The sequence below is a fragment of the Mastigoproctus giganteus genome, chromosome 2 (assembly GCF_048544385.1).
Source record: "Mastigoproctus giganteus isolate SK-2022 chromosome 2, ASM4854438v1, whole genome shotgun sequence".
Classification (NCBI taxonomy): domain Eukaryota; kingdom Metazoa; phylum Arthropoda; class Arachnida; order Uropygi; family Thelyphonidae; genus Mastigoproctus; species Mastigoproctus giganteus.
Window position 1 is genome coordinate 152,649,731 of NC_143576.1, and position 22,785 is coordinate 152,672,515.

The 22,785-nt window shown below is 38.6% G+C and overlaps 1 protein-coding gene across 3 annotated transcripts in view; it reads left to right on the forward strand.

The window, feature by feature from the left end:
• The window catches only part of LOC150089668 (uncharacterized), a 316,209-nt gene that overhangs the window by 86,315 nt on the left and 207,109 nt on the right, over nt 1–22,785 (forward strand). For all 3 annotated transcript variants that reach the window (XM_090368725.1, XM_090368724.1, XM_090368726.1), the window contains exon 3: nt 2,576–2,695. In XM_090368725.1, coding sequence (XP_090224851.1) covers nt 2,576–2,695 — 120 coding nt within the window. The remainder of the gene's footprint in view (nt 1–2,575; nt 2,696–22,785) is intronic.

Here is a 22,785-nt window from a genome sequence, read left to right on the forward strand (position 1 = left end):
TTACCATTTAGATGTTACGATTTCTGAATTTAAATTTAGAAATCGAATTCTCAATTTGAAAGTTGTTCTGTTGTTGTTTTAGTCATGTCTCTACATTGTTTTATGCAGATATGCACTCATGGCAGTTTACTTTGGATACTAAATGTGTGCATTGAAACCTTCACCTGGTGTCACTTTTTGGAACTTTTTGAGTCTTTGTTTTCACATGATCTATATGCTGTCTCTTCCAACTTTTGTCTCTGTGGGTGGTAATACCTTTTCCAATTTTAACATTAAATTCAAAAATTTTAGCTGGAATATAACAAAAAGAGTTCAGACAATGAAAATCATAAGCCTAAAAATAAGCAAGATAGACTATAGTGCCTTTTAAATGAAACACTGCGTGTATGTTTAAATAGCTGTTTGTGTCATCTTAATCCCCTGATTTGCGCCATTAGGAAATTGGCAGTATCATTTTAAGATTTTCTTTCTCCTAATATTTATTTGGCACCTCTGTGCGTAGCACACGCTTCTTGATCAGACCGGAGTTCGAGCCCCTGACCACCAAATGCGGAGGATGCGGAAAGGTCAGGAAATGACCACCGCATATCCCCGGAGCAATATGGCCTTAGTTGCTAATGCTCCAAGTAACAACCAACCAACCTAAAATTTATCACTTGTAAGTTAATAATTGTATAGAGTACAAACAGATGAGATTATTTCTTAAATATTTTCATAAAATAAGAATCTTTAAATTAAATTACTATTGAACAGATCAAAGCAAAAATAAGATTTGTACTTTCTCTTATTTAAAAAAAAAAAAGTAAATGTTCCAGTTAGGTGAAAATTCTTAGAAAGGTGTAATATTGCTGCCTGTATACTAAAATGCCCAAATAAAAAATACAATGGTGTGCAAAACTTAAGGACTAGTCAGGATTTCACCTTAGCTTCTCATAGAAATGGCCTGGATATGGGAAAAGCATACCAAAGGTACCTCGTTAGGTACAGAAATGATGAAGGAAACAACACCGACACAACAACAGAAACAAAAAGGTACAGCGGGACTTTATTCAAATATGGCAACATAGCACTGGCTGTCATGATACAGATGCATCACTGCCAAAGATGGAACAAAGGGAAGAGGTGGTCTTCAGTAAGAGATATGGCCACCCCTAATGTCAATGCAGGCTTTGCAGTGCCTGTCCATACTTAGAACAATGTTGTTGATAAGTTCTGGCGGTAACATCATCCATTCTTCTGTCAGCGCCATCTTCAGCTGGTGAAAATTTTCTTGTAGGTGTGGACGTGCTGCTAGGCATCTCCCAAGAGTGCCCCATATGTGTTCGATGCGATTCAGATTGGCGGAACGGGCAGGCCAATCCATACGAACGGTGTCCTCACTTTCCAAAAGCATATCAACAGCTGCAGTGCAATATGGTGTGGCGTTATCATCCATAAACACGAACTTGAGGCCAGTGGCACCTCGGAACAGAAGCACACGGGGAGGGATTACCTCAGTACAGTAGCATGCACTGGTTAGTACCGCCTTCCAGTATCTGGAGTTGTGTACGTCCATCCAAGATAATGCCTCCCCAGATGAAAACACCTTGACCGCCATATCGATACCTTTCAGTGATGTTTGCAGGGTGATACCGTGTGCCAACCTCTCACCAGATTAGCCGTCGTCCAGAATCGCTGCTGAGACTGAATATACTGTCATCAGTAAAGAGTACCTTACCCCATTGCACTGCTGTCCTGTCATTCTGAAGGCCAACCATGCACATGAGGTTGTTGTTATTGTTATTTGATTTTTAGGAGCATTAGCAAATAAGGCCATATTGCTCCAAGGATATGCAGTGGTCATTCCCTGACCTTTCCGCATCCTCCGTATTTGGTGGTCACGGGCTCGAACCCTGGTCTCATCAATAAGCGCGTGCTCCGCTCTGCCACTCCTGCCCACCTGACTATGGAGGCGGCATCACTCACATGAGATGATGCTATGGGCGATACCGAACTCGGCAGCCACACTCCTTGCACTTCGACCTTCCCTGAGCTTCCCAATTATTCGACCCCAGGTAAAGTCATCCAGATGTTGTCTACTGGCCATTTTGTTGTCTGTCGCACTGTATGAAACCAATCGAACGGGCGTGCTCGCCATTCGGTAATTTGCACATAACTGCTGCTTTTATCTGTTTATCTGAGCCCTCTCATCATGATTCAAATTTTTGCATGTGCACCAGCTTTCTACTGAACGGCCACAGTTATGGAAATCGCCACAGGCTGTTTCGCTTGATTTTGTGGTTGTAACCTTTAGAAATAGTCTTGGTCCTTAAGTTTTGCACCCCAGTGTATTTGGGAAGTGGAGTGTTTCTTATTTTTTAATAGTTTTGTAGACATAACTTTATTTGTCTAATCATAATAAATTTATTCCATCTTTCTCCTAATTGTAATAAAGAAATGTATTTCATTATGCAACAGAAGGAATCTATTACATTTCTTCCTTTATTAGTAAATGAGTTATTTTTAACTGTATCAGATTATGTTTGTTTATCAATTTATCCCATCTCTCTCTCTCTCGTTATTTCTAATCCCACAGAACTTCATAACAGTTGAGGAAAAAGGCTCAAATGATAGCATTAGAAGTATGGTTATGTCTGATATTCAGAATTTTTCGAAGGAAGCACTTGGGATCCTATCTGTGCCTTATTTGTTTCAGGTATACTTCTTAAATAATATGTTGTATAAAAATTATACTTTTAATTAAATTTCAAAGGAATTTTATTTTATTATATCATCGTTAAATGTTTTCAGAATGAAATAAAGTAATTTCTGGGTAAATTGCTTTGTAAGGTGGATTGGATTACTGTTGATTAGTGCTTTTAAATATTTGATTTATTTAGATATTGTTGGATTATTTTGTTATAGGTTTTCCTGTAACAGTTTGATTTTTATAATATTATAGATATAATTTTTTGAAGTTAATTTTCATTGATATTTAACTAATTTTATATTGGTAGTTACAAGATATGCCTTAAAAACGTCACAGGGTATCGTGACTCACACAGAAATAGCTGATGGCGATTTACGGGTGAGTCTTGATTTAATCCGTTGCGGAACCTGTGGAATGTTTTCCAAGGTCGCCCTGGTGACTAATCATAGCTCACCTGGGGATTCTTTTCTTTGTGGTCGATGTAAGGAGTGCACTGATCTTAAATTACAATTTGGCGCACTGATGGAACAATTTGAGTCACCGAAAAAAACGGGTGCTTGCCCTCGAGAATAATGCATCTGGGAGCTCGTCAGGGACTCAGGACTCCAGCAATCTACCAAGTGATGCACACCCGATTCGGGCCTCAAAACAAAAAAACCAAGTGCAAACTACTCTGGTTAAAAAGGACATTGTTTTATTAGGAGACTCCATTGTCAGGGAAACGGGGAATATTTTTTGTAATAAGGATAGGTGAAGTAGAACCAGGGTATGTCTGCCGGGAGCAACTATTAATGATGTCACCAACAGATTGTCAGATTTTAAGGGGGGGGGGGGGTAAAGAGAATATTATTATTCATGTGGGGACTAATGACATTAAACGTACACGATCTGACGATTTGTTGGAAAAATACAGGATCATGCTGGGGAAATGCCGCAAGATAGGCCACAATGTCTTTGTGTCTGCAATTCTGCCCAGACACGATAGGAGGGATTATATGTTAAAAGCCTTGTGGATTAACTCAAGATTTGAAGGACTCTGCAAGGCTTTAGGGGGGAAATTTCTATCAGCATAGCCCACACTTTTAGGTAGAAGGAATTTGTTTTGTAGAGACGGGATACACTTAAACAAAGGTGGTGCAAAAGTTTTTGCCAGTATTATTGAGGATACCTTAAAGGTTCAGGGAAACTGCTAGTTAGGGGTGATGTGGGTAATACTGACACACGTTTATCTGATAATATTGGTCAAAGTAACTCTTGCACATACCTCAAGAGTTCTTATTTGTTACCCCAACTGGACATATCTAGATGTTCTTGGGGCAGAAACGTTTCAAGTGAGTAGGTAGCTAATGCCAGGGAAGAGAGCCAAAAAATTTCAAGGGTTATGTAAGGATAGTTAAATATACAAGAACAGTAAGTCTTAATTGTTTATATTGTAATTTTAGAAGTGTCGTCAATAAAATGAGCGAATTCGAACTGCTGGTTAAAACAAGTAACGTGGACATAATAGCGCTTACGGAGACGTGGTGCCACCCGGAAATTGGGGATGATGAGTTTCAGTACGGCTTGTATAATGTATTTAGAAAGGATGGGGTAGATAGACGGAGTGGTGGGGTAATGCTTCTTATCAGAAGCAGCCTGAGTGCGACAATAGCTTTCCCGGATTCATACGTTTCACATGCTAGTATAGAATCTGTATGGTGTGAGATAGTTGGAAACAAAGGTATAATGCGAGTAGGAGTAATCTACAGACCAGGTGATTGTGAAGATTATGACAAAAGCCTCTACATGCAAATGGAATGGGCAAGTAAGCGTCAATGTCTTATTATGGGTTATTTCAATTTGCCTCTAATTGATTGGAGTAAATGGGAAGGAAACTTGACATGGGGAACAAAATTTTTAAATCAACCAGATGACTGTTATTTGTATCAACATGTCAGGGAAAGTACTAGAGAAAATAATATCCTAGACCTCATCATCACCCATAAATCAGATGACATAACAGGGCTGACAGTAGAGGAACCAGTAGCAGGAAGTGATCACGGAGTTCTACAGTGGATGATGATGAGAGAGGTAGCAGTAGTAAAAGGCAAAGGAATGGGTTTTAATTTCAGAAAAGGAAATTACGATGCCGTAAGGTACTACATAGCCTATATTAACTGGGTAGATATCGCACAGAGAATGAATACAATTGAACTGTGGTATGCTTTTAAAACATTAATCACAGATGCCTTGAATGTGTATTTATCATTAAAAAAATAATCCACGAGGAGAGTTCCAAGTTGGATGAATAGTGAAGTTGCCACATTAATTGCTCTTTTTATTGCTCTGTAACCTTTCCATGCCAGAAAAATGTGGCATGGAAAGGTTACAGAGCAATAAAAAGTACTGAAGCCTATAACAGCTACAAGATGATCTGCAATAGAGCCACAGAAAAGGTTCGACGGGCAAAGGTAGTTTATGAGAAATCACTAGCAAACAGAGCAAAGAGGGAGGCTAAAGAATTCTTCACATATATAAATGCCAAGAAGAGCAGGACAAACCAGATCGGACCTTTTTGTAAGGGAAAGGGGATAGTATTAAATACACCAGCTGCCGTTGCAGATGAACTCAACAGTTATTTTGCATCAATATTTACAAGTGAAAAACCTTTTGTGGCAGTGGGAAATTATGGGAGTGAAGTTGAAAAATATGTAATTAATGATATTGAAATTTCGCAAGATTATTTAATGAAAAAACTTTCGAGCCTACAGGCCAGTAAGGCTCCTGGAGTTGATGGAATATACCCTATAATCTTAAGGGAGGCGGCAAGTGAGTGCATTGAACCATTGAGGCTAATTATGCGAGCATCACTAGACTCTGGGGAGATTCCCTTGGATTGGAAAAGTGCCAATGTATCTCCCATACATAAGGGTAGCTCTAAGAGTGAAGTGGGAAATTATCGACCTGTCAGTCTGACTTCAGTGGTAGGGAAAATCATGGAGGCAATGATCAAGGGTGGAATTCAGGATCATTTGGATCGAATTGAAATTCTCAAGGATACTCAGCATGGTTTTGTAAAGGGAAAATCATGTTTAACAAATCTGGTTCACTATTTTGAAAGGGTCACTCACGAGCTGGATTTAGGGAATAATTTCGACATTGTTTATTTAGATTGCAGCAAAGCTTTTGACTCAGTCCCACATGAGCGGTTGCTTTATAAGCTGGAACAGGTTGGAATCACTGGGAAAATCCTTAGATGGATAGCAGGATGGCTTCAGGGCAGGAGGCAGAGCGGATTATGATAAATGGCTATTCCTCAGATTGGGTTGATGTAAGAAGTGGGGTTCCCAAGGATCAGTATTAGGGCCACTGTTGTTTTTAATTTTCATAAACGACATCGATGAAGGGATAGAGGGCATGATGTCTAAATTTGCAGATGTTAAAATTGGTAGGATAGTTAATGATCACTGTCAAGCTGAGCTTCTTCAGAGAGACCTAGATAGACTTCAGGAATGGTCAGAAAAATGGCAGCTATGCTTTAATCCAACAAAGTGTAGGGTATTACACCTGGGAAACAGTAATCCCAAAATAACTTATTCACTTGGTGGAGTTAAACTAAACCCAGTAGTGGAGGAAAAGGGACTTGGATGTTATGGTACGGTGAGACATGAAATTCTCTGAGCATTGTATAAACAGGTTGCAAGGAAGGCCCATGGTGTCCTATCGATGATCTATTGAACTTTTGCAAGTAGAGATAGGAACGTGATAATCCCATTATATAAGGCCACACTTGGAATACTGTGTTCAAGTATGGAGACCGCACCTGAAGAAAGACATCGAGCTTCTTGAAAGGGTGCAAAGATGGGTAACTCGCCTGGTGAGATCGGCAAAAGGGCATTCTTATGAAGAAAGACTTTGAATATGTGGGTTGCAGAGTTTGGAAACTAGACACCTTAGAGGAGATTTGATTGAGGTGTTTAAGGCTCTGAGAGGCATCAGTAAAATGAATGAGGACGAAATTTACAAGATTATGAATGATGCTAGAACTAGGGGACATAAATTCAAGTTACAGGGGGAAATGTTTAGATTGGACCGCAGGAAGTTTTATTTTAGCCAGCGAGTTATAAATTACTGGAATAAGTTGCCTACATGGGTGGTGGAGGCTGTCAGTTTGGGGAAATTCAAAGGTCATCTGGATAGTACCTTCGGATGAGGGAAGCGCATATGATGATAGGTTTAATTTCCTTTTATTTTATTAATTATTTTTATTTATTTATTATTATTATTTTTTATCATTGTTTTATTCGGGGTTTTTTTTTAATGGTGCAGCATAAGCGATGGGCTTTCTTGCCCCGTGCAGCCATTACTAATACTAATACTATTAAAAATGAAAGGTAAAAAAACACACTGGCCTCGTAGCCGAGTGATCAGGATCGGGAGTGCATTAGATATTTGTTTGTTTTTTATTTGGTTTTTAGGAGCATTAGCATCTAAGCCATATTGCTCCGGGATATGCGGTGGTCATTCCCTGACCTTTCCGCATCTTCTGTATTTGGTGGTGACGGGCTCGAACCCCGGTCTAATCAAGAAGCGTGTACTACGCACTGCTGTTCCTTCCCACCTGGCTACGGAGACGCCTAGTGCATTAGCACACGCTCTTTGAGTATTCTGGGGTTCAAGCCCCTGACTGCTAAATACTGTTTATCTGCCAGCCTGCACTGGACCAGCGACACAGATTATGGTTCATTTCCCTCAGCATGAATTGTTGAGGAGGCTTCCATCCTGGAGTGGGTTGAAAATGGCTGATAATGATAATGAAATAAAGTAATTGACTGAGTAAATTGCTTTGTATTAAAAATGAAAGGATAGTCATATAAAAGATATTTTTGTAAATTTCATGTAAAAACTGCATGCCTGAATCTTGTTAAGGCTGTCATTTCAGTGTCCATAGTATTGTATTTTAATATTAATAGTTAAGTATATAAAAGTATATAAAGCGGGTTTAGATTATATTATATTATATTAATAGTAAAGTATATAAAAGTATATAAAACAGGTTTATATTATGTTAGATTATATTATTATATTAATAGTAAAGTATAAAAGTATATAAAGCAGGTTTAGATTATATAAGCAAGCTAGACTTGTTTATATAATCTAAACCTGCTTAAGTTTATATACACTCTTTAGTGTATGTAAAGGATGACGACGACGATGATCCTTCAAAATTAGGTTGTCAGGTTGTTCCTACAGTTAACATATTAAAAATAAAAGGATAGAGCGTGGAATAAAGGATTCCATTCCTACAAGAATAATTTCACTGATGCAATCTGAGCAAACGTTGACATCAGAAGTTTTGAAGCATTAATCCAGCCTAGGAAAATAAGAAAAGAAATCTCGCAGGTCATCCCATTTTGCATTCTTGTAATGCCAAACAATATGAGGTTGGGAATAGCCATGAGATAAAAGTTCCATTGGAGAAGAGACAATCACTAAGTTGTGATCTGAAGTGCCTAAAGGACCACACATTTCAACTGTGTACTTAGAAGGGTTGTTTGTGAGAAAAAGATCAAGCATGTTGGCTGTATGGTTAGATTGTCCGGTATTCTTGTACGTAAATGAACAATCTGTGCAAGGTCATTAGTCATTGCAAAAGCCTCAGCATCTCGACCAGCTGGGTTTGTATGACTAGAAAACTGAGGCCATCTGGAGTTGTGAAAGTTAAAATCACCAAAGAAAATTACCTACCGTTAGCAAAGTTGGACTGGAGAAAGTCAAGTTGCAAATAGAGGAAGTCAAAGAGCTCCAAGTGATTAGTGGAGTTGGGAGAATGGTAGAGACAACAGATGAATTTTACACAATGAGGTAGAGAGATTTTAAGCCAGAGAAGATTGAAAAGAGGAGATTCCAAATTACCAAGTTTCTGACAGGGAATATTGGAACAGACATGTGCACAAGTAACACCTTTGGTACTTGCGCATTTGAAGTTGCAAAACTCATAGCCGAGACGGGGATACCCTCATACTATTGGTGAAAAGTTAATACTTCCTGCACTAAAAGTAATTACATCTCACTTTATAAAAAGAAAGAAAATCAGCTGCATTTACTCTCCTTATCAAATAATATGGTGAAGCATAGAATTGTGGAAATGGCCAATAATATTGAAGAAACTCTCATAAAGAATTTATAAAACGCATTCAAAGCTATCAATTTTATTCTTTACAAGTTGATGAAAGTACAGACAGCAGATAATGCCAATTTAATGTGCTTTGTAAGGTATGATTTTAAGGATGTCAGTGAAAATGTTTTGTTTTGTAAACCCCTACTAACGAGAACAACAGCTGAAGAAATTTAAAAATTAATCAGTAAATATATAACTGAAAATGGAATTGACTGGAACAAATGTGTCAGATTGAGTTGCGATGGCATCCAGTCATTGGCAGGTTCTCGTAAGGGACTTTTTTCCTTTTCCGAGGGTCTGAGAGGTGGCTCCAGATTGTGAATGGGTGCATTGTAGTGTTCACCGAAAAGTGTTAGCTGTAAAAAAAAAAGAAAAAAAAGTCTTTGGTTTTGAATACAGCTATTATTGAATGTGTCAAATTTGTTAACTATATAAAAGCCATTCCTTGAATTCCAGAATCTTTACTGCTTTATGCAAAGAATTAGGAAGCGTTTATGAACATCTTGAATGGGTTGAGCATGCTGAATTCTGATGGGATCCTTCCACTTGTTCAGATTACAAACCTAAGGGGGCATAAATTCAAATTAAGAAAAGACAGATGTAGAATAGATGTGGGGAAATTTTCCTTTAGCCAGCAGGTGGTTAATTGCTGGAACAAACTTCCATCTGTTGTTGTGGAAGTTGATAGGTTAAATAAATTTAAGGAGGAACTGGACAGGCATTTGGAGGGAATGGTATGATTTTTTTTTTTTTTTTTTTTTTTTGGCTGATGCTGCATAAGCTCATACACTTGCTTTCTTGCATCACATGCCACTACTGGGCGCCTCCATAGCCAGGTGGGAAGGACCAGCAGTGCGTAGCACACGCTTCTTGATTAGACCGGGGTTCGAGCCCGTCACCACCAAATACGGAGGATGCGGAAAGGTCAGGGAATGACCACCGCATATTCCCTGAGCAATATGGCCTTAGTTGCTAATGCTCCTAAAAACCAAATAACAAACAAACATGCCACTACTACTACTATCTTCTGTTACACAGCGAAATTCAGTGGTTATCAAGAGGGAATGTATTGAAACAACTAATCAAATTGAAGACTGAGTACTTACTGTTCTTGGAGCAACATCCTCCATCAGCAAAGGATGCAATATTTGAATTTAAAGACAGGTTTAATGATTTTAATTGGTCAACTAAGGTGTCCTACTTATGTGATATTTTTGATTTTTTAAATGCCTTAAATTTAAATTTACAAGGTATTGCCTATAAATATTTTCTAAAGTTCAGGAATAGAAGCAGCTATGTAGAAAATTCATGTGTGGGTACTTAGAGTTGAAAAGGGGAATTATAATTTTCTTTCTAGTTTAACTAAATTACAAAAAGACTGTTTGAAGCAACGTTCCAGCTGAAATTTCTATGACGATTAAAGAACACCCCTTGGAATTGAAATCATACTTTCAAAAATATTTTCCTCCAATTGACAACAGAAAATGTGGATTCAAAACCCATTTACTTTTAATGTGGAAGAATTCTGTCTCAATGAAAAAAGAAATTGATTCTGTTATTGACCTGTCATGTGACACACTCAAAAGACTGCTTCACTCAGTCTCATCAATAAATTTTTGGCAAGTTGCTGTGAAGAATATAAGCATTTATAGAAAAGGCACTGAAATTTCTTATGTCATTTGTAATAACTTATATGAAATCGGATTCTCAACATTAGTTTTTTAAAAAAAGAAATGCCAGAACAGATTGAACGGCAAGCCAGATTTGAGAATCAAGTTGACATATTTCTCCCACGATTTAAAATTACTAAGTGATGGAAAACAGCATCACCCTACTCATTAAATAAATATTTATTTGCCCAAAAACAGAAATATGTCGATTTTATGTAACCTTTTGATAATAAACAAAGAAATGAATTACCTCTATCTACTATTGTTAATGAATACCTAATTGCGTTTTTATTGATATGTTAAATGTCCTAATGGTAGTGTCATTATTTCCTGAACCTACGAGTATAATTATTGAAAATACATTAATTTATACCTATAGTGGATTGCGAGAAGAAAAAAAAAAATTGCAAACACCGGTTCTCACTTGAAAAAGTTTGGGAAACCCTGGCTTACAGCATTACTTTCTCTAAAAATTTTACTTTCCTTTTTATCTTCGTGGTTATTTAATACAGTGGTTCCCAAACTATTGGCATCTACGGATCCATTCAAAAATCAAATGAAGTTTGCCGATCCCTATATATATGCATACACTGCTCTACTATTAATATCCGGAACAAAAAGCAGCTTTTATGACTGCTTTCAATCTGCCTTAGACTACCTTTGGGAGTCTAAAATGCTGATGGAACTGATATTCGGGTAACACTCAAGTCAAGTGGACCCAATTTCAACGAAGTCTGGATGGTCTGTGACAGCCAAATCCTCTGCTTGCACCTTCATGATGGTGGGACTGTTAGTAATCTTGGGTAAAACCCCCATGCACAAGCACACAGTGGGTGACCACCCAGGTGTGAACCAACGTGAGCAGGGTTCGAGGTGTGGCACCCACACCACATGGCGAAATGCTGCTTCTCTGTGTTACCAGGCAGTACTAGGTGGTAGGTCTCTCATCAACCGGTGCAATACTACCACTTCGCTTATTGGAGGCTTGAAGTGGTGGAACCCATGTTTAGTCTCTAGAGCTAAGTTCCGGTCAACCCTTCCCTGTCTCCCATCATGCAGTATGACTGATGATTTTGAGATTATGATGGACATCATGACGAGATCCAATCTTCATTACATTTCGAGGGTACAGCTCTAAAACGGTATTCGCAGGCTGGCCATTGGTTATTACACTGGACTGAACCTATTGATAACTCTTTAGGAGGCTTCCGGATCAGCTAGTGCAGGGGTGGCCAACAGGTCAATTACGATCTGCCAGTCGATCACAGATTTAAACTCGGTTCATCACGACGAATTTTAAATATACAGTCATCCTCAATGTGTGAAGCTTGTGCAATGTCATTTTTGAGATACTAGATCGTGGCACATTTTGAAGGAAAAAGTAGATCACATCAAAAATTAAATAGGCCACTCCTGAGCTAGTGTATAATCTTCCTACCTCTACTCTGCCAGATAGTGACTGGAGGGAGTCCGAGTAGTGTGTGTGTGCAGGGGCCATCGAGGCCATGTTATGTCACGGATCTTGGTATATTCTTACCATGTATACACTATATCCAAAAAATTTCATTACTTCATACAGCATGCCCTCCCCCCCAACTTTTTCTTACTATTGAATACACCATGAATTGTCCAACTAATAGAGTAAGCTTATCTTCAAAAAGATCTAAACCTCCTAAACACTTCCTAGTTCATTTCACAAATATACGTGGTCTTAATTCTAATCTCAACGATGTCCATTTCCACTTGCAGTCTGCCAACCCCATGTACTTTTTCTGACAGAATATCAGTTATAGGTTGATTCAACTACTGCTCATCTCAGTTGCCCAAATTATTCACTGTGTGGTTCCTTTCGCCTCAAAGGTGGTACTTGTGCATATGTCTGTTCCGATATTCCCTGTCAAAGACTTGGTACTTTGGAATCTCCTCTTTTCGATCTTCTCTGGCTTAAAATCTCTCTACCTGATTGTGTAAATTCATCTGTTGTCTCTACTGTTCTCCCAACTTCACTAATCACTTGGAGCTCTTCAACTTCCTCTCTTTGCAACTTGACTTTCTCCAGTCCAACTTTCCTAACAGTGAAGTAATTTTCCTTGGTGATTTTAACATTCACAACTCCAGCTGACTTCTGTTTTCTAGTCACACAGACCCAGCTGGTCGAGATGTTGAGGCTTTTGCAATTACTAATGACCTTGCACAGATTGTTCATCTACCTACAATAATACTGGACAATTCTAACCATATAGCCAACATGCTTGATCTTTTTCTCATAAACAACCCTTCTAAGTACATGGTCAAAGTGAATGGTCCTTTAGGCACCTCAGGTCACAACTTGGTGATTGTGTCTTCTCACTGGAACCTTTATGTCATGTCTATTCCCAACCTCGTGTTGTTTGGCATTACAAGAATGCAAAATGGGATGACCTGTGAGATTTCTTTTCTTCTTTTCCTTGGTCAGACTACTTTTTCAAAACTTCTGATGTCAACGTTTGCTCAGATTGTGTCAGTGAAATTCTTTTTTATAGGAATGGAATCCTTTATCCCACATTCCACTTTAAAATTTCGTCCTTTATCTAAACCTTGGTTTTCCAATAAATGTGCTAAGGCTGTTCAGGAGAAGAATGTTGCATATCGTAATTGGCTTGTTTCCAATTTTTCAGTTTCGTTTTCCGCCTACACCAAAGATCGCAAAAATTGTAAAGCAGTTATTAATCAGTTCAAACTAGATTTTGAACAGGCTAAGAGTAGAAAACTCGCTTCTTGCCCTAATATTAGCTGAGCATTCTGGTCTCTTGCCAAAGCTATTGGGCGCAACTTATGCCCATCTTTGCTCCCACCTCTGCCAAAACCAGATCGTTCTGTTGTCACTTCAGCCAAGGATTAAAGCCGACCTGCTAGCATCCAATTTTTCTTCCAACTCATGTATTAATGATCTTGCTAAAACACGTCCCACCATTCCCAATACGCTCCTGCGGTGTTCCGTCAAAAGAATGTCAGATGTATTTTGACGAATCTTGATGTTAAGAAAGTTCCAGGTCCTGATGATATTTCTCCACTTGTTCTCAAAACCTGTGCTCCCTGAACTTACACCTGTTGTTTGCTGCCTTTTTCACTTTCTTATTGCAAAGGTGTTTTTCCTTCTGCTTGGAAATTTGCTCATATCCAGCCAGTTCCTAAAAAGGGTGACAAATCCCTCCCATCCAATTATCGTCCCATTGCAATTACTTCTACTCTTTCTGAAGTAATGGAGAAATCAATTAACCGCCAACTCTTAAACTACCTAGAAACCTTCCATCTGATCAACGATCGCCAGTATGGATTCCGTCATTGTCAATCCACCGGTGATGTTCTGGCTTATGTTACCCATTTATGGACAAAGTCAGTGGAAAAGTTAGGTGAAACACAAGCAGTTGCTCTTGACATCTCAAAGGCTTTAGATTGTGTTTGGCATAAAGGTCTTCTAAACAAGCTTCCATCTTATGGTTTGCCAACTGTTCTTTATAATTCGTTGTCCAGTTTTCTCTCTGAGCACTCACTGAGGGTGATGGTAGATGCCTGTCTTCTAACTTCTCCACTAATGCCGGTGGCCCCCAAGGTTCAGTTCTTTCCCCTCACTCTTTTCCTCTTGTATATTAATGAACTTCTTCCATTGATTAATGAACTTCTTCGATTGAAGGAAATCCTAACCGTAGTTTTTCCGATGATAGCACATTGCATTCCACTTTCCATTTTGAGGAACATTGCTCTGCTCAGTCAGCTTCTACTTCTCGAACATATGCTACCAATTCCTTAAATGACTATCTCCAGGTAATTCTCCAGTGGGGCAAAGACAACTTAGCTGATTTCAATCCTTCTAAAACTCAGTCTTATCTTATATCTCGCCAAAAGGATTCTTCTGCTCCTGTGCTTATCTTTGGTGACACTTCGATTTCTAGGCAAGCTGATGTATCTCTTTTGGCGATTACCCTGACTTCTAATCTCTCTTGGCACAAGCACATTACAAATATTGCTTCCTCTGCATCTAAAAAACTTGGTTATCTCTTTTGCTCTCAGCATTCTTTTTCTTCCAAACAGCTGTTTACTCTGTACAAATCACAAATCTACCCCACCATGGAATATTGTTCCCACTTCTGGGACAGTTCTCCCAAAATTTCTCTCAAGCTTCTAGATTCCATTCAGAAGAGGCCAGTTAGGTTAATTAATGACTCATCTCTAACAGTCTCTCTCCTCTCTCTGTCTCATAGACTTACTGTTTCTACTGCATGTCTTTTTCTACAGATACTTCCATGGGCAGTGTTTTTCTGAATTAGCTTCTATAATTCCCGCTCTCTCTTTCAAAACAGTCCAAACACATGCCGCCACCACAACCATTTACTGTCCAACTTTAAACCCACAGAACCAACTTTTCATCTTCCTCGTTTAATCATTCAACTGCCATTTTCTGGAACATATTTCCTTCTTATGTCTTTCCTGAAAATTACAGTTTACAGAAGTTCAAGTCTAATGTCAACAAATATCTTCTCTTGTCTTCTCAACCTCCAACCCAAGCATGGTACTAAGTACTATAGGTTCTAATATCTCTCGTGTTTGGGGTTTTCATTTAAAAAAAAAAAAATCTTCACAGCATACTCTCAACAAGCTTTTTATAAATGTCAGGATATGTTCCTCCACTCGGCCTTTAATACAGCCGCCAGTTTGGCTTTGTTCTTTGGGCAATCACAACGTGCAAGTACCCGACGATCCAATACATCCTCAAGATTCTCAATAGAGTTCAGATCAGAACTCTGAGCTGGCCAATCCAACTTTTCCACACCCGTTTCTTCAAACCACTCTGTTACGACCCAAGAAGAATGGCATGGTGCATTGTCTTGCTGATACCGGTGAGGGCCTTCCCCAAAGTATTGCCATAATGTTGGAAGTGCATAATTGTCCTGGATGTTCTGGTATTTCACAGCATTCATGGTTTTATCAATAACGACTAGTGAGCAATCCAAACCATGAAAGGAGCCTCATACCACGACACTGCCTCCGCCATCCTTCATTGTTGGGAGGATGCAATCAGGAAGGAACTGTTTCCTCTGGCATTCGGCACACCCAACAGTGGCCATCAGATTGGTAGAGTGCCAACTTCAACTCATCTGCCAATAGGACTCTTTTCTACTGCTGTACAGTCTAGGATTCACGCTCCTTACACCTTGTTAATTGGTGTCTAGCATTTGTTGATGTGATCAGTTCTGTTGAACTGGTGAGGTAATTCTGTTGAACGTGTCTTGTCTGCCCACTTTTGCAATTGTTTGTTTGAAGCCCAGTGTGCATATTTATAGCAGGTTCTGTGACGTTTTGCATTCATAGGACCTGTTTCTCCATCCATGGAGGGGTGTTCAGATATTAATGGTAGGTGTGTGTGCATGCATGCGCATGTGCATATGTTTTTTAACTCAACTTTATTCTGATTTTTATATAATAATAACTTTATCATCAATTTGCTATACATAGAACAAATAATTTGATCAGTTCCAGAAGGTCTATTTCTCGGACCCCCTGGAACTGGTCTACTCCTAGGGGTCTGCAGACCCCAGTTTGGGAAACAGAGATTTAATATATTCTTGCCTACTGGAATATCTTTCCTCAATCAAAATTCTTTTCCTCTTCTGGGCCTCAGACAAGACAAGAAGTCTTGTAGTATGTACATTTTTTTTGACCCATATCATCAGATAAACATATACAGCTACTCCCCAACTTACGTAAGGGTTGTGTTCCGCGGAACTCTATGTAAGTTGGAATTTCCCTGAATGCTTATGCAGCACTCGCAAATTTGATTGAAGCAAAAAAGAAATGTTGAGTAGCCTTGTGAAGGCGAAGTTTTTACGGCTCAGGAAAATAGAGAAGTTTTATTAACTTAAATTGGTATATTAACTTATTTTCTAGAGTAGCTTTATATTCCTAGTTACGATACTTAGTTTAAATTTTAATTTAGATAGAGATTTGTAGGTTATTACTTAGTATCGGTAAGGGTATCCAATCCATGTGTTTCACAAATTTTGCAGAGCCGGCGAACGGGAAGTTTTTAGCTATATTTAGCCACTTTATTGACTGATTGTTATATTAAATTATTTTCTATAAGTAGCTTATAGACCTAGTCAAGATCTTTGGTTTCTTCTGAATTGAGACAGCGAGATTTTGGAAGTTAATTAATACTTAAGTGTCTGTAGATTTACCGTTCGTAACTTGCCACCATTGTTATACGATACAACGTTATATCCCAAACTAGATAGTGTTAGCTTAGTATAGTATAATATATAATATTATCAATTAATCAGTAAAATTTATTAATCTTGTTGAACTTCATTGTCAATTAAATTGTACTTTTTAACTACATACATATAACGACTTAGATTTTACAAACGTAACATACTTAATTAATACATTACTTGATACGGAAGTTATAAAAAGAAACTCGAAAATAATACTTGATACTGAAAAAATATATATAGATATATATATAGTATTACAACTGCATTGAGATACAAGTTTGGGGTTATAATTTTGTACTGAAATTGAAATTTTATTTAAATTGAATCGAAATCATGATTCAGACCAGAGCAGCAAAGCAAAAGGCTCAAGCTAAATGGAGTGCTGTGGCTCATGGGAGAACTGTGAGTGGAGCAGTTGCCCTCTGAATCACAGCCTTTTAAAATGTACTGCTTGCGTGATGTTTGTGGAGCAGTCAGGTACGAAGACATGATATTACCAAGGGGGATGTGCGTGATGTAAGGAGTGTGAGGAAATGAGGCAAAAACTCAGCATTGTTATGGGCCTATATGAGAGCTTGAAGGACAGGGTGGATGCCCTTGAAGGATCTAAATTGAGGGGCCCATCAATGCCAGAGCTTGCACATGATCATCACGCAACACAGCGGCAACCCCCAAGGCAAAATGCGCTGGTCCCACAGGAACTAATAGTTGTTGGTGACTCTATTGTCAGGGAAACTGGGAACATGCTATGTAAAAAGGATAGGTGGAACAGGACCGGGGTACATCTGCCAGGGGCAAAGGTTAATGATGTTGTAGAGCGGATATCATATTTTAATGGCACAAAAGGTGATATGGTTGTACAAATTACCACTAAGGATATTAAGAGTAGGAGACTGGCAGAATTACTTAACAAGTAGAGGTCACTATTGAAAAAAAGCCATGAATTTGAAAGGGTCTGCAATTGTGCCCAGACACGATAGGAGGGAGTATATGATGAGAGCCTTGTCGATCCATTCAGCCCTGGAAAGATTGTGCAAGGCTGAAAAGGTAGAATTTTCTTCATCCTGGTCTGTACTTGTTAACAGGAGAGACTGCTTCTACAGGGATGGGATACACTTAAATAGAAAGGGTGCAAAAAGATTTCCTGATGCTATCGAGGCAGTGTTACGTGGGTCGGAAAACTGCTAGCTTGAGGGGATACAAGGACTAATAGATTAACAGTAGCCACTGGCAAGTTGAAAGTGATTCTTGCACTGCTTCTATTGGAATGAGCAGCAGCCTGGAAAACAAGATGCAGGGTATTTCAGAGGCTGCTGGGAGTCATTGCAGTACAAGTAAGCACATGGGTTGTGTTAGGGTAGCCAAGAAGGACAGGAAGGGAGGAGGGGTTATGCAATTAGTTAAGAAACACATAAAATCCAAGGAAGTGAAGCCAGTCGACATCGCTGGACAGTGCATTGTTGAGTCAGTTTGGTGTGACATAAGCATTGGGAGATCAAAATTGAGAGTAGAAGTGTGTTATAGTCCTAATGACTCTGATGAGTATAATAAGAAACTGTACAGGGAAATAGAGTGGGCCCGTAAATCAGAGAGTCTTATAATGGTGGATTTTAATATCCCAGATATTGAGTGGAATTTATGGCTGGTCACTCACACACTAGCAAGGCTTTTGTGGATATATTGGATGATTGTTTTCTGCATCAGCATGTTCGGGAGGCAACTAGAGGAAGTAATACTCTTGATCTGATTATCAGTAGTGATTCTTCATGCATTAAGAATCTGCAGATAAAGGAACCACTAGGTGGCAGTGATCATAGTGTATTGAAATGGAATTTACTCAAAGAGGTAACTACTATCAGGGGTAAAGGGAAGGGTTTTTTTCTTTCATAAAGGCGACTACAGTGGTCTGAGACAGTATTTAAATTCTATACGGTGGGACCAACTAAGATGTTACCAACAGCAAATTCAAAATGGGAAGCATTCAAAGAAATAACCTTGCAAGCTACTAGAATTTTCATACTAACTAAGAAATATTCAAGATTTAGGTCTAAATGGATGTCAAATGAACTAATGATACATATGGCAGAGAAGAAAAATGCATGGAATACATATAAATTAATGGGTGACATGGAAGCCTATGATAGATATAAGCTGGTCTGTAACCAAGTCACAAAGGAGATTAGGTAGGCAAAGGATGCGAAGAAAAACAACAGAGTTCTTTACCCATGTAAACTCTAGAAGTAAAGGGATGAATCAGATTGGTCCACTGGATATTAATGATTCAACTGTTGATGATCCTGCTCAGGTGCCTAGCAAACTAAATGAGTTTAGTTTGTTAGGGGAGGTACCCATAGACTGGAGATGTGCAAATGTGACCCCAATTCACAAAGCAGGATCAAAGGGCGACACAAGTAATTATAGACCTGTTAGTTTAACTTCTGTTCCAGAAAAATTAATGGAGGCACTGGTTAAAGAAGCACTGCAGTCTCATCTAGTCAAGACTTCAGTTATAGCTCAGACACAGCATGGTTTTGTTAAGGGGAAGTCTTGCCTGACCAATTTGATTGGATACTATGATGTGGTCACAAAGGACCTGGATGAAGGGAATAACTTTGATATCATATATTTGGATCTTAGAAAGGCTTTTGATAATGTTACACATGGAAGACTGCTGAACAAATTGGAGCAGTGTGGCATTGGAGGTAAATTGCTGCTATAAGCTCTACATCCTTGAAATGAGGCCTCCAGACCTGTATACAGTACTCAAGGTGTGGCCTGACCATTGCCTTATACAAGGGAATAATCACCTCCTTATCCCTGCTAGAAAAATTTCTGTATATCATTGACAAGACATTATGAGCTACTCTTGCACACTGTCTGCACTGCACAGAAAACTTCATATCTGCTTGCACAATTACCCCCATGTCCTTTTCGTTCTCTACCACTGTCAGTGTAGTACCGCAGAGTTGATACGTTACTCTGCGGTTACTGCTTCCTGTATGTAGTACTTTACATTTGTCAATGTTAAAAACTTCATTTGCCACTTCTCAGCCCATCTTCTCAACTTTTCTAGATCCTTTTGCAGCAGCATCCTGTCATTAGCGTCCTTAACAACCCTGCCAACCATCGTTACTCTGCGGTTACTGCTTCCCGTATGTAGTACTTTACATTTGTCAATGTTAAAAACTTCATTTGCCACTTCTCAGCCCATCTTCTCAACTTTTCTAGATCCTTTTGCAGCAGCATCCTGTCATTAGCGTCCTTAACAACCCTGCCAACCTTCGTATTGTCTGCAAACTTGGACGTTAAGCTTGATATACCATTTATAAATACAGAAAACAACAATGGAACCAACACTGAACCCTGAGGGACTACACTAATAACATTAGTCCACAATGAGCAGTGTCCATTGATTACCACTCTCTGTCGTCTCCCATTCATCCATCCTTTTTGATAATTGTTCTCTGAGATTCAAGGACCTCTGATATCTGCTATTTCCAATTCTTTGAATCCCTCTCCTCTAATCATTTTTCCTATTCTCACAATCAACTACCTCTGGCATTTTGACTGTGGCTTCTTTAGTGCAGCTTTGTGGCCACAGCTATTTCCACACTGCATTCATTGTTGAGTTCGTAACTTCACCCCACGCGAATTCAATATTTTTTACAGAATCAAGAATGTTATTCTTCCAGTAATCTCGAAATGAAAGACTGCCTATTCCATCAGTAGCTTCTACCGGTTATAAAAAAGATCTTAGGTAATAAAGTTTAAAGGAAGCTATAACACCTTGGTCCATCGGCTGAATTAACGAACTTGTATTCACTGGAAGAAATGTAACTTTCACAGTTTGGGGGTGCAGATCGGACAAATGTGCAGGATGACTGAGCGCATTGTCAAGAATGAGCAAGATTTTGAATGCTATGTTTTTCTTCAGGCAAAATCTTTTTGTTTCGATACAAAAGCAATTTAAAAAACAATCCTTGAAGATTTTAGCTGTCATCCAGGCTCTTTTGCTCAATTTCCAATGAAATGGTAAGGAGTTTTTTGATATTCCTTTAAATGCACAAGGATTTTCTGATGTATAAATTAGAAGCGGTTTACACTTAAAGTCACCCTCTGCATTGCCCCATAACAAAAGTGTTAACCTATCTTTTGCAGCTTTGAAACCTGGGGCAGTTTTCTCTTCTTTTGAAATGAATGTTCAGCTTGGCATACGCTTCCAAAATAATTAGAGGGCTATCTAGCAAGTCATTAAACATTGACTTGCTAGATAGCCCTCTGTCACAATAACATCCTTTAAAGTTTTCGGATACAAAGAAGCAGCTTCCATATCTGCACTGGCTGCTTCGCTCATTAATTTTAGATTATGAAGACTTTAATGTTTTTTAAAATTTTCAAACCAAACCAATCCTTACTGGCCTGAAAGATGTCTGCATTGGATGGATTGGCTTCTTCTTGTAAGCAATTAAAAATTTGCAGAGCTTTGGGGCAAATAATATCTGAACTAAGAAGTATTATTTTTTGATTAAAATCTTCTATCCAGAAAGAAAGTAATTTTTCAGTTTTCTCTATTAACAGACTTCTCACTTTTGTAGTGCTTTTTGCAGGCAATGATGTGGAAGAGATAACTGAACTTTTAATTTTCTCAGCATTTTCCCTAATTTGTCAAATGCTAGATTCATTTATGCTGTATTTCTTGGCCAATGTGACAACCTTTTCAGCATTTTCTACCTCCTTAACGATTTTTAATTTTTCCTCTAAATTAAATTTTTTTTTTGTTGTAGCTTTCTTCATTTTGGGCATTAATTAAACACACACTTTATATAGACAAGATATATTAAATCAGCAAAAGCAATCTTTTTCTGGTTTACATTGCGTAAACCAGAAAAAGATTCTGTCTGAACAGCTAACGTAGGATAACTGATGAAGGGGATTCCCAAATTAGGAAGTTGTTTCAAAAATAACCGGACAAATGCACCACCATTTATTGCTATGTTTGGTTATAAGAATCACTATTGAACGCCTTTGTGATATTTTTCTAAAGCTCATTTCTGGAGGTCACAACCATAAAACAATGAAAACAATTTGTACTTTCCAGTTTATTGGGCTTTTCTGTTAGTCCAATCTAATTATAAATGTATAATGTATTTATATTATACATTAAGCTTGTATAATGTATTTAGGAAGGATAGAGTAGACAGAAGGGGTGGTGGGGTAATGCTTCTTATCAGAAGCAGCCTGAGTGCGACGATAGCTTTCCCGGATTCAGACATTTCACATGATAGTATAGAGTCTGTATGGTGTGAGATAGTTGGAAACAAAGGTACAATGCGAGTAGGAGTAATCTACAGACCAGGTGATTGTGAAGACTATGACAAAAGCCTCTACATGCAAATGGAATGGGCAAGTAAGCGTCAGTGCCTTATTATGGGTGATTTCAATTTGCCTCTAATTGATTGGAGTAAATGGGAAGGAAACTTGACATGGGGAACAAAATTTTTAAATCAACTAGATGACTGTTATTTGTATCAACATGTCAGGGAAAGTACTAGAGAAAAGAATATCCTAGACCTCATCATCACACATGAATCAGATGACATAACAGGGCTGACAGTAGAGGAACCAGTAGCAGGAAGTGATCATGGAGTTCTACGGTGGATGATGACGAGAGAGGTAGCAGAAGTAAAAGGCAAAGGAATGGGTTTTAATTTCAGAAAAGGAAATTATGATGCCTTAAGGTACTACATGGCCTTATTAACTGGGTAGATATCGCGCAGAGAATGAATACAATTGAACTGTGGTACGCTTTTAAAACATTAATCACAGATGCCTTGAATGCGTATATACCATTAAAAAAATACTCCACGAGAAGGGTTCCAAGTTGGATGAATAGTGAAGTTGCCACATTACTTGAGCAGAAAAAGGTGGCATGGAAAAGTTACAGAGCAATAAAAAGTACTGAAGCCTATAACAGCTACAAGGTGATGTGTAATAGAGCCACAGAAAAGGTTCGAC